The sequence below is a fragment of the Cylas formicarius genome, unplaced genomic scaffold, assembly GCF_029955315.1.
Source record: "Cylas formicarius isolate icCylForm1 unplaced genomic scaffold, icCylForm1.1 PGA_scaffold_9__14_contigs__length_23061073, whole genome shotgun sequence".
Lineage (NCBI taxonomy): Eukaryota > Metazoa > Arthropoda > Insecta > Coleoptera > Brentidae > Cylas > Cylas formicarius.
Genome location: NW_026844365.1, coordinates 15,170,280 through 15,183,564, shown reverse-complemented (window position 1 = coordinate 15,183,564; position 13,285 = coordinate 15,170,280). Strand labels below are relative to the sequence as shown.

The 13,285-nt window shown below is 36.3% G+C and overlaps 2 protein-coding genes across 5 annotated transcripts in view; both read right to left on the bottom strand.

The window, feature by feature from the left end:
* The window catches only part of LOC132707000 (protein gone early), a 126,671-nt gene that overhangs the window by 54,749 nt on the left and 58,637 nt on the right, over positions 1-13,285 (bottom strand). The gene's annotated exons all lie outside the window — the stretch shown is intronic.
* On the bottom strand, positions 10,192-11,578 carry LOC132707395 (uncharacterized). The gene is made up of 2 exons (XM_060679240.1): positions 11,550-11,578; positions 10,192-11,496 (listed from the first exon to the last, which is right to left on the bottom strand). Exons 1-2 carry the CDS (start codon positions 11,562-11,564, stop codon positions 10,417-10,419), a joined length of 1,095 nt encoding a protein of 364 aa, XP_060535223.1. The 5' UTR covers positions 11,565-11,578; the 3' UTR covers positions 10,192-10,416.

The window sequence follows — 13,285 nt, the reverse complement described above, 5'->3', positions numbered from 1 at the left end:
CCTATTGTGTTGTTTGTTCTGAAAGCTATTTTAAACCACATTTTGACAAATGTTTTGAAACTTTTTCACTAGGTTCTCCTATGTATGTAATTGTTTTAAATTGTTCGTGTTCTGTATTAAGTTTCGGATAAATACAGTTTACTATTGTCTGCATTTGTTTTTTATTTATAATTTTATCTATAATGTATTGGATTCTAGTCGTTGTTCAGTGCAATTTGTTTAATGATATTAAGTTCTTTGTTGTAATTTTCTATTGAGACTGGCGTATTAAGAAGTCTGTGTATAAAAGAGTTAAATGCAGTCATTTTGTATGTATAATGGTGATTTGAGCTGCTATGTACGACTGTGTCCGTGTTGTGAAGGTTTATGATATATTGAAAAATCTAATTTGTTTTGCACTTTCGTAATAGTTAAGTCTAAAAAATTAATAGAGTTATCCTGTTCAATCTCAATAGTGAATTTTATACGATTATGTATTGAGTTAATGTAATTTAAAAAAGAATTCAATTGTCTGGCCGTTTCAGCAAAGCAAGTAAAGACATCATCCACATATCTATACCACCATAAAAAAAACTTTTACTTAAAGGATGTTCTAGTATGACATTTTCCAAATTATCCATAAAAATCTCGGCTAACAAAGGACTAAGTGGGTTTCCCATAATCAAACCTTCCTTAGAGATATAAATCTGTCCATTAAATTCAAAATAATTAAATTTATTGGAAACCCTGGAGATTAACAAAATGAGACATTCAAATGTATTGCTTAACGATCAATTAGATTTAAAAACCTCTCCATTATTAAACTTAAATTCTCACAACATTAATTAAGGTTTTATGGTCATTTTTCGGTATATATAGTACCAGGTAGTTTGTACATATTACATTTGATAAAGACACGGTGTTGTCGAAACAATTGTCAAAATATGAACTTTTAGTTCTTATTTATTTTGATAAATGGATTTTCATGAAGTAAAAGCCTAATCAGTTCAACCTTAGTTTCTACTTCGATCCCATAATTTCGCCGATTCTATCGTTTTTTAACAAAGTTTATGATTTTTCAGCGTCGCGTCTCCAATAGTCTGTGGCTTTAAGTACCCGCATTGTTTTTTCTTTTAAGGACCATATGTACTTTCCATAGATAACGAACCCCTTAAATATACTATTACAAAATGCTGTGTTAACAGAAAAAATACATCCACCTCCTAACTCCGGTTTTGAACATTACCGAACCATCAGTTCGCGAAAAAAACAACTTCGAAGTTGACCCAAATGTAAGTGGTGCGTTAATTTTTATGCGAAGTGTGTGAAAAGGACAATCGCGCTCAAGACTCATTAAAAAAGTACGAGAGCATTTAAACGGTCTGTGACGAAGCTGCAATCAGTTCCACTTTTTAATTTTACGTTGCGGTAGTGCACTCTAAACATTTTTTCCAAAACCGACTTGCTATCAGTTTACTTATTTAAATGATCGAATGCGAACATCGAGTGCAAAATGATCTCCCCGTTCGATGAGTCAATTGCGAAAGCCCGTCTATAAAATTTAATAAGGCGATAAATTTTATGACCCCGTTTCAAAATTTTGCACCTTTTTATCCGCGATATCTAACATTATTAACTGCATGCGCCGCTAATTTATTGCTGTAGTGCCATTGGAATGTTGCAATTATAAACTGGTATAATTTTAATTAGAGATTTGGCAAATTCGAACGCAGATCTTTAACAATGTGCTTGTATTTGCCTTCCCTAATAGGAAATGTACATATAAAATACGAAATTAAGCTTCGTGGTTATTGCACAGAAATCGGCCCATTGTGAACTTTTTACTTCAATTTCATTTTTTTTAGAAACTCATCAGATCAAAAAAATTTGCTGTTTAAAAGACTTTATACGAGTTTAAATTGATTAAAATTTATTTAGGCTTTTTAGGTTTAGCATGGTAAAATAACTGCACGAGTCAAATTATCCTTTTCTTATTACTAAAAACAAATAGGGTTATTGACAATTAGCATCTCAACCCTTATTTTTTAATAATATGTATGACCCCCTCTTGCCCTAATAATATATCTTACCCGATTAGGCATAGATCTAATGAAGTTCGCTATTGTTTCTTGTGGGATGTTAAGCCACTCTTCCTCTACTGTAACAATAAGCTGTGGTATCGAGGTTGGGGTACGAAGTCTAGCTTGAATTCTCCGTTTTAGCTAATCCCATAATTGGTCGATCGGACTGAGGTCGGGACTGCATGGTGATCATTCCATAACCCGAAAACTTGCGGTGTGCGGCCTAGCATTGTCATGTTATGGTACCACGTGGTAAGTGTTAAACCTCCTGCCCCTTGACCACGGCCGCCCCTACGGATACAAACAGGGTCGGTTCGTGCATCCCAGAAATTGCACCCCATATCACGCAGGAACCACCTCCATAAAGGCTACGCTCTTCATTGCAGCAGTCTGCAAATCGCTCTCTCTGGCATATTCTCATCTGAGACCAGAACAGATTCCCATTGGTCCAATGTCCAATTCGCATGATCCTGTGCAAAGCGTAGGCGTGCTTGTCGATGAGCTGGAGTAAGTTTTGGACCATTTGTAGTTGTTTTTGAGATCAGGCTATTTTCCTTCAGTCTTCTTCTCTCTGTCGACTATAGCACTTGTTGCACTTGGACCGCATTAAGGTGACGATTTCTTATTATTGTTGACACAATAAAGCGGTCACCACGAGCCGCTGTAATTCGCCTTTTGCCTGTTACAGGCGCCTAGCAAAGGATCCAGTCTTCTCATACTCTTCGAACTGCTGCATGTCATATCCAGTTGTCGAGCAACAGCTCGCTGGCGGAGTCCACTTTCGATTAAAACCATAACTTCGAGGTGTAGTATGCATCAAGCTAACACGATTAAACGCTATCCAAATGGTTAAAAAGGAATAATGTGAAAATTCCGGTTGCAAAGGCAATTAATTTAAGTCTATAACAACTTTGTTACTATCACTATAACTAGTGCATTAACACGTTTTATTTTTTTAACCGTTTAAACGATAAATTGGAACTCTTACTAAAGCATATTAAATTGTTTTGCAAATAGCTTGTTTATTTTTTGAGTCAGATGAATAGTTTGTAAAAAAATATACTAGAGCCAAAAATTTACGGTATACAGTACAGTATAGTCCAGTTCTTCTCGTTCACTTTTTTCTAAAATAAATAAGAGCCAAAAAATCATCAAATGATTAAAAAAATACATAATCATATATACATAACTTTTAAACCATTAGAGATACAGGGTCAGTTGAATGGGTTAAAAGTTATATATTTCTTTGGAATTCACTTATCTTGCGGAATTTTAGATTTTTTATAAAAAAAAACTAAGCTAATTTTACTGTTAGTAGTGTTGGCTAGTTTCTCAAACAGGAAGTAACTTCTTTTTCCTCAATTTCGATTGCAATTGAGAAAAAATCGATCTTCACTGTTTTTTTTTGTCGAAAAGAGTAACAATATACATGAAGAACTAATTTAAAAAATAGCTTATATTTTATAAATTATCTAATAATACACAAAAAAAAAACAAGGTAATAAAATTTCAATGTTTAAAGTAGTAGTTTGGGACACCCTGTAGACAAAACAAGTGAATAACGAACAAAATACGAAGATCAAAAAATTTGCTACCAAACCTCTAATAATTTAATGTTATTGGTAAAAAAACTACATTCTATTCAAAACTAAAAACATGTTTGCTGATCACCCTATGTCAAAGGCGCAAAAACAGTTTTAGGATAGAAAAAGCTGGGTGGTGCAACTAACTTCTAGTTTAAAACTGTCATAAACTCTTGGCTGCACGCTGCATGTTGAGCAGTGTAGAATCAAACTTTATATGAAACAATTCGACAAACATGCGCAGATTGAATGCGGTCGGTAAACTGTTTCAAGCCTGTTAGTGATTTAACTTTGGAGTCGACCTATGCAGCTATGAAAACAACTAGCTAAAAAAGGTACACCAACATTTATAGACAATCCCTGAGAATTTCTCTTGAGAAAGCGTCGGGACCTGTGTTACATTTTATAAACAATATCTTATTCACTTATCTCTTGCTAGAGAGTCTTAAGAAAACTTTCTAAGGTTAATCAACACAATCCCAATTTCTTGGTTAGTTTCTCTTCTTCTTCTTTATATGCCGCCTCCTCTTAGAAGGTTGACTACCACCATGGCGATGCATGGCGAAATACTTCCACTGATGTACAGTGATACCATTCTCTAATTGTATCTTCTTTTTCCATTGTATTATGTTGTACCGTCCAACAAACGCTAAGCATGCGTCTATATACCCAAATTTCGAAAGCCTGGAGTCTTTGTAAGTCATCTTTGTTGGTTGTCTATGACTCCATTCCGTCAACAAGGATTAAGAAAACATAACAAGTGATCAAATGCACCTTAAGTCGGCTGCTTATAATCGTCAGAGCAGAATATTTTCAGCATCTTTGTAAATGAAGTTCTAGCCTGATTTACTCTGAATCTAATTTTCAGTTCAGTTCAGTTCAGTCTCAGTTCCTTGATATTTGTACTATCTCACTCTCTCGTTTCTCTTGCCGAAAAAAAAATTCTTTCTTTTCGAATCTGAGAAAACCACAAAAACATCTCCAACGTTCCTTAAAATACTTGATGGCTCATAGAACCATAACAAAAAAACACTACAAAAAATTTAATTTTCTAATAGCATAATCCGTCATATACATTATTTGCATGCCTATCATCAGCCGCTCGATAGTAAAAATTCTTTTGAGGTTCGCTTTTCTTCGTTCAAGCACGATTCTGCGCCTATTGTCAATGTAATTAAGTCCTGCGACCTTAGAAAACCAACACCTCTATATACGGGCTATTCGATAAATTAAGCATAGCAAATTATCAATTTAATTCTAAAAGCGTAAGCGTTAACAACGGTATGGGGTCCTTGTAAACATTCACCGCCATGTCTGTGACGTCCTACGCTAGAAACGTCAAAAAAATTTAACGCCGTTTTGAAGGTACGATGTTTGTGCGTTAATAAGTCTTAAATGGGAGAAAGAAGACTTTCACAACTAACTTTAAAACGGTGGTCATACTTTCTTATAATATTTTTATCATAAACTTACTTAGCACCTAACCACAAAATATTTTTTTCCATTAATTATTATTTATGAAGTTATTTATATTTTATTTATTACTTAACGCGGCAGCATTTACCCAGATATGATTAATAGAAAAAACACAAATGCAATAGTCGTATAACAACTAACACTGTTTCAAAAGTTAAAGTAGTAAAAAACAAATGAGATACAAGAATAAACTTAGTATACACCACAGGAATTCTTTAATTTTTAATAAATTATACAAGAAGTTTACATCACTCTGGGTAAGAAATTTATATACTTATTATTGAAGAGCATGTCAGAGATAATATTTAAACTATGTAAAGGAGCCATAAACAGGAGGCAAAGACAGCGATTATGGACAATCTATTAATCCAATTTGAATTGTAAGGTTAAGGCAGTGGAGTAATTCGTCATATACAACATCCCCATTTTGAATAGCTATTTAAAACCCAACAATTTTCACAAATCTCTTTCGCGGTCTTTCAGTCTGTTGGGCCTAGTACCTGTAGGAAGAAGACCAAACCTGACAAGCATATTCCAAAACTGATGTTATGAGGGGTGTTTTTTTTTCGATGTATAGAACTTTAGGTTGCAATAAAACAACGATGGATTATTCGATTGACATGAATTTTATTTATCCGAAAGATAATCTCGTGCCATTATATTTTAAATATGATTTCTGGCATATGACCACCACGGCTGGATGTAGGTCAATCTGGGCGTCCAATTTTCGATTACTTTTTCCAACATTTGTGGCAGTACATCGGCAACAACACGGCGAATGTTGTCTTCCAAATGGTCAAGCGTTTGTGGCTTATCCGCATAGCCGAACAGAAAGTAGTCTAGCGGTGTTAAATCACAAGATCTTGGAGGTCAATTCACAGGTCCAAAACGTGAAATTAGGCGGTCACCAAACATGTCTTTCAATAAATCGATTGTGGCACGAGCTGTATGACATGCTGCGCCGTCTTGTTGAAACCACATCTCCTGGACATCATGGTTATTCAATTCAGGAATGAAAGAGTTAGTAATCATAGCTCTATACCGATTACCATTGACTGTAACGTTCTGAATATCATCGTTTTTGAAGAAGTACGGACCAATGTTTCCACCAGCCCATGAAGCGCACCAAACAGTCAGTTTTTCTGGATGTAACGGTGTTTCGACATACACTTGAGGATTAGCTTCGCTCCAAATGCGGCAGTTTTGTTTGTTGACGTAGCCATTCAACCAGAAGTGCGCTTCATCGCTAAACAAAATTCGCTTATAAAAATCGGGAACGGCAATCTCGTTTTGGGCCCATTCGACGAATCTACGCCTTACTTGATGATCGGCTTGATGGCTTCAGTTCTTGCACGAGTTGGATTTTGTAAGCACGTAAACCAAGATCCTTCCGCAAAATCTTGTATAAACTGGATGGACACAGATCCAATTCCTGTGCTCGATGGCGGATGGACTCATTCGGGTCTTCCTCAATGCTACGCTCTACAGCAGCAATAGCTTCTTCTGTACGCACCGTACGGCGTCTATGGGGATGCGAGTTATCAATAAGAGTAAACGTGGTGCGAAAACGTTCCATGGTTAATCGAATTAACTGCTCTGATGGACGATTTTGTCGACGATAAAATGGACGTAGTGCGCGATACGTATTCCACACAGAACCATTATTTTCGAAATAAAATTGCACTATTTGCAAGCGTTGTTCAGGCGTGAGTCTATTCATGATGAATTGCCAAACCAAACTGAGAAAAAATCCCTTGACAGCTGTTAAGTCGGTCGCCATCTTAAACAGTAATGCCAATTTAAAGTTCTATACATCGAAAAAAAACACCCACTATAAGAGCAAAATGGAGTTTCAAATCAATACTATTTATGATAGTAGTCAATACTAATTTAAGAAATTCTCTAACATGAGTGCTTTCAAATGACACAAAAATTAAAATTCTACTTTTGACCACGTTCGTTTCAGAACCAATTTTTCTTAGTGATTAGTGATTGGTTTTAGTAGCTGATTTTACCCCTTGCCTCGAGAGTTAATCCGGTGGTAATTCAAAGTCAATTAAATTCAACTAATTGTGCAAGATAATAAATTAGCGATCGATGTCTTATTATTTATGTTAACACTGCTTGGCGTATCCATTTTACTACGTATGCAACTGAATTTAAAACATTAAATAATTAAATAAATTAAATAAATTGTTTTCTTGTTGGATTTACTATCTAGTATATGCATTTTAACCAGAATTTCAATCCTCGGGGTAACTCACTATATTTAACCGGACTTTACTATTCCATGCGAAATTACATCAGACATATTTATTTTGAAGGTACTTTCTTTTATGGCGATCGCCCAAATTTAGTCTAAAAAAAACTTGTTTAGTTAAAAGGCGCGAAACTTTGGGTATAAAACACATTTACATATTTTCGAATTTTTTTTTTCAGTTACACATTTTGCTAGAAAAATTGCAAAAACTATTCCAGAATTGAAAACATATTTTTCTACTCCCAGCTTCAGCTTCCCAGCAGTTTCATTTTAATTTAATGACGATACACGATGTTACCTATAAATATCAATTCCAATATCGCCACTGAAACAATTTTATTCTGATTACCAAAAAATAAAAACCCTTAACATGACAAAGAAGCGTCCCAAGTTTTGTCAAAATCAGCGAAAAAAATTGATTTTTTTCTATAAATCCTGACACCTTGTACCTCGAAAACGAAGCAAGATGCTTGCTTATTAGAAAAAAAAATATTACTGGCTAATAAATATGCCCTAAAAATTAGTTTGCTGAATTAGTTAATTATTAGTCAAACGTAACACAATTCCAGAATCTGATTGCAATAACTTAAATAATCCTTGTATCAAAATCAACTTCCTTATTAGTTGCGAGCACTACTATAAACTAGATAGGAATAAGCCACAAGCAGACAGGAAATATATTTGAATTAAAAAAATGTTTAACACACAAACATAAGAATTCACATTGATAAATTACCGAGAAAGGAATAATTGTAATTGAGGGCTTTATTCATTCTCGGGTAGAAAGTACGAGATACAACCCTACCAACCTTTGTTTTAATTCACCCAAGTGGCGACTTGTTTTATGTCCATAGATTTTAGATTTTTTTGGGTATTAATATCCATCAATATCCAAACGAAAATGTTGTTTTTTGCAGATTCCTTTTTGTACCTCAACGATTTTTAATAACTATAACTAAGTGCATGACTGACACCTTCGCTAATATTAACCATATTTAATCTTACTTTTATAACGCACATTGCAGGACTTTTGAGTCATAATATATGAGTCGCACAAAAATGAAAGAGTTCCATTTTTTCCATTTCATTAAAGCAGTTCTACGAGAAACTATTTTCATAGGTCCTCTAGATCAGAAATTAATAATTCAGCAATAAAAATAAATAGAAAAAAATTTTGTTAGCCGAAAAGACTGTAAAGTCTTTTATGTGCGTATTATGTTATTCAACTTTATTCTTCTATAATCCTGTAGACCATTGTTTAAAGATCATAAAACCAGCATTTATTACAATTTACTTACCAAAAATACTGTGTTATGTAAATAAGCGTAAATATTTATATTGCAGGGTGGGAGAAACACATAAATACCCGGCTAGAAATAGAGATCCAATAAAACTGAATGTGTACAATTTATACATACAAGTTATAAAAAAATAAGCGTTTTCTTTTCAATAGCTTACCCCTAGAGTTGCGAGAGACTATCGGTCCGTGGGTTTTTTGAAGAGAAACAGTTTTGCAGAAAAGTTTCCTGAGCTCTCTGAAGATTTAAAATATTATAATTTTGTCGATACAGGGTGTCCCAAAAGTGCCCGCCCCCCCCCCACGACTTCAACTTTGTTATTTTAAATGGAAAACCCTGTATACTTCGCTATTTTTGAAATCCTTGGTTAAAATAAAGGTCATTTTCTTAAGAAATTCCTATTCGAATTTTGCATAGTTTAGGCAGAAATTGAGGATATGTTTTTTTTTTCATATTTTGATTGTCCCATATAAAATTGGGTTGTGACGCTACTGGTCCAGGTATTGCAACGAAAATTTAATCCCAGACTATGATCATGCACTACTTAACCAGTTTGACAGAGGCGCATCAGCCGTTTTGGAGAATTCAACTACAAAATCTCAAGATTTTCACATGGAACACAATATTTTTATTCAGACATCAATTCTAGGACAAAAAATAAGGTATGTTTGTAATTTATCTTATATATTCAACACCCGTATAAATTCTGGTTGAATTTAAAGCTGCCCAAATTAGGCATCATCTCAAAAACACATAACCTCGATTTCTGCCCAAACTATGCAAAATTTAAATAGGAGTTTCTTAAGAAAGTGATCTTTATTTTAATCGATATTTCCAAAAATGTCGAAGTATACATTTAAAAAATTTAAAAATGTCGGGGAGGGACACTTTTGGGACACTCTGTATCAACAAAATTATAACGTTTTAAATCTTCGGCAGGGTCCAAAAAACTCTTTCTCGTATCTCCTACGGGTTTATTTGGCACACGGTGTACAGTATACAAGCATTTAACAATGCAATATACGGTTAAAACTATGAATCTGTCTTTTATTACTTTATAAGTATTTACATTTTGCAAAATTGTAATGTATTTTATATACTTTACCTTGTTTCTTGACTTGTCTAATTCATGTATTTCTTATTATTACTATTGTTATAGTTGATTCAATAATTTGTCTTTTGTCTTCTGGCAACAACAAAACCGTTTTCTCAAGAATTTTTGACATAATTTTCAGGTTGCGTTTAATGAGATCTACACCAAAATTCGGGTATCAACTAGAGTGACCTGGGGATGACTATAATAGTGCGGCAAACATAATTCTCACTTAACCTAAAAATATTGGTGGGAACGACTCGAAAATGAAAGGAAGTTTCCATTCGTTTTTGAAATTGTTTATTCCAATTTTTGATGCTTATATTTCGAAAAAGGTGACATAATGTATTCGTGTAAAACGCGAAAGGTCAACAAACTTTCCGATTTTGAAATTGGATTTGATATCTTGATACTTGTGTAAGGACAATAAAAATGCTCAATGATGCGTATAATATATTTTCCTGAATACATAACGAGAAAATCTGCATACCAGACTAATATGGCACAAATTCACTTCATTTAGATATTTTAAAGTCAAATGGACGCAATTACGTAAGTATGAAGGTCGTAAACGGTCAACGATATCACAAAACAGACTCTTATCTATGACTAGCGCAAAAACTAACCACAAAAATGGTGGCACCTATTACTTTTGATACCCGGGTGGGCCGTATTTACTACCGGGAACGCCCCCAGAGAACAACACGCTGCTACTTTCACCACTTCTCACCGGTGACCCTTGCCTAGCAACGTCTTCAACCACGGGCAGGGCATTGGACCCGCTGTCCACCTGCTGGGGCGCTAGTGGTGCACTAGCGCCATTGCCTGGTGCCTTATACCTGATAAAATACACTTCGGGCTTGCTCGGTTCTGTGGGCGCGGGACTTGGAACGACTATTTGGGGTTCTTCCGGTTTCTTCACCAACACGTACACCAAAGTTTTCTCTTCCGATTGTCCGGCTAGAGGGCTTGACGCGCGTACTATAGGCGCAGCTTGCACCTCAGGGGCTTTAATGAAGATGATCTTGTAGTTCTTCCTAATCGCTGGGGCAGGTAATACCTGGGGCAACGGCTGAGGCTCTGAGGGTGGTACGTGTACGTATATGTTCTTGGTCACCAATACACCGGGTTGACTTGACAATGGTGTAGAAATCAAAGATGGACCGTTGATTTGCTCGTTAAGTAATGGCAAGGGTTGTTTCAATTCTGGCAGAGGTTGGGGTAGTTGCTGACGAACGAGAGGCAGCTGCGGAATCTGCTGGGGAATTTGAGGCAATTGTAGCGGAACTTGCGGCAGCTGCTGACTGATTTGCGGGAATTGTTGACTAATCTGCGGCAATTGGGGCAGTTGCTGAGAAAATTGTGGCAACTGTGGCGAGAACTGGGGGAACTGAGGCAGCTGGGGCAACGACTGCGGCAGTTGAGGCAATCCCTGAGGAAGCGAAGGGAATGAAAGCTGCGGTGCCTCCTGCCTCAGCTGAACAGCGGGCTGCTGGATAGACAGCTGTTGCGGTGGAAGATACTGAGAAAGTGGCAAAGGTTGGGAGGGTTGCAGTTCCGGAATAGTCTGGGGTAAGACCGGGGGCGGCAAACTTTGGGGCTGACCTTGGGGCAATATTTGCGGTGGCAAGTTCTGCCTAATCACCAAATTCGATTGAGGACTCTGATAGTTATACCCCAAGTTGCCAGGTTTGGCGAGTGACGTCGCTAGTACACCGAGAAGCACCTAGAACATGAACAAGCACTAAAAACGACCTAACCAATCGGGCAAGTACTTACCGCAAGCGTCTTCATCTTGATTTTAAGAGGGTCCGACGAATTTTAACGAAAAATTGAGAAACTATCGATTTTTTATAGTCAAACCGCCGTTGCCCCACTAGAAAGCGCAGCTATTTTCTATAATTATTTTAATTTATCGGACATATAAATGTAAATGGGATTACGCATATTCTACGGGTCTTCTTTAATGGTCCCAAAACAAGTCCAACGGCGGTAAAAAATATTGCAACGAAATATTTGCTGCTCTTCGGGAGATTAACATCGAAATTAATATGCGTCGGTTTGCGCAACCGCCATGTTGAAAGGATAATGTCAGACCATTCATGTTACGGCGCTGGCCCGAAACGTTTCGAGATGGAAGTAGTTTAAAAAAGAGCAAAAATTATATTATATAATTTTTTTTTGCACCCAATTGAATTATAGATTAAAATTATTATTAATGATTATTCAGTTGGTCTAAAATATACGCTTTGTTTAAAGTGGTAACTGGTAATCGGGAAAGTGATTTTATATATACTATATATAATACAAAGTAAAATATAATATATAATTTTATGTAGATAAAAAAAAGATGGTCGCTGGGTGCTTGCAAATTAGTTACCCGTAGTGCTCAGAGTTCTGGAGCGATGGGGGCGTCCACGAATAATAAAGAAAATATAGCACTATTTATCCTTAGGGCGCCAGGAAGTAGCAGACCTTCCAGTCTCTCAGATGGTGTGAGGAACCCGATGTTTTACAAAAAAAAGAGAACATTAACGATGAAACCTACCATTAAATTTAAATTGGTACAATCGATAAAAGATAGTCGTGAAGGTTAAGGGGACAAAAAAAAGAGAGATGAAAACTGGATAATGAGAAACTACAAATCCGCGACATACCGACCTAAACTCCGCAAAATTCAATTGCCGTCCCCGCAACAAGTTGACAGCCCGTTTAATACGAAATTCCCAAAATAATAGAAATACACAAAGGAAAAAAAAGCTCAAATTCCCTTAGGTGATCACCACAGGCTTACAGGGGCAATATAAGTAATTATTAAAATAAAAAAAAACTCGATCATACTCAGTATTACCGGTACGTCAACTTCCCGCAAATAATTATACATAAATTTTCAAAGCATTTGTTCACAAATTTTCGAGAGTAAAACTACATGATTATTGAATTTCCGTGTCGGTATACCAAAAAAGGTATCGATTAAATTACCGAGCGTAACAAAAACGGAAAGCAAAAAAAAGGGTATGCCTAACAATATCTCGCGTAGCGCTTACATCGAACTGGACGTCACCTCGTTTATTTCCGAACAGTGCAGCCTACAAAGGGTGTCTGACCTCGCGCAGACCTATCAAGTGAGCCGGTAGTCAAGCAATGATTCAAATGTGCTCCAATATCCAGAGAACACAGGAACTTCGAAGTTTGGATCCTCCCCGAATACGTCAATCCAGAAGCCTCCGAAACGCGAGCCCTCCTAAAGAGGGTACGGGTGCTCTAAGGCGAGTACAGGGCTTCAAGGAGATACGGGCGCTCCAACCAGAGTACGGGTGTTCCAAGGACCCTATAAAGTTTCCGCGTATAAGCCGACAGCGGCTAAATTCCAAAAACGAGCCGGAAAATTTACTGACTCTTTAAAGAGTGAATAAAATGGTAAAGGTAACAAAAGCTAAATAGTTAAAGACTTTACCTCGATGAATGTTCTTGAGGGTGAAAGCTTGGTAGGCAGCAGGTAGCAGTCAAATCCT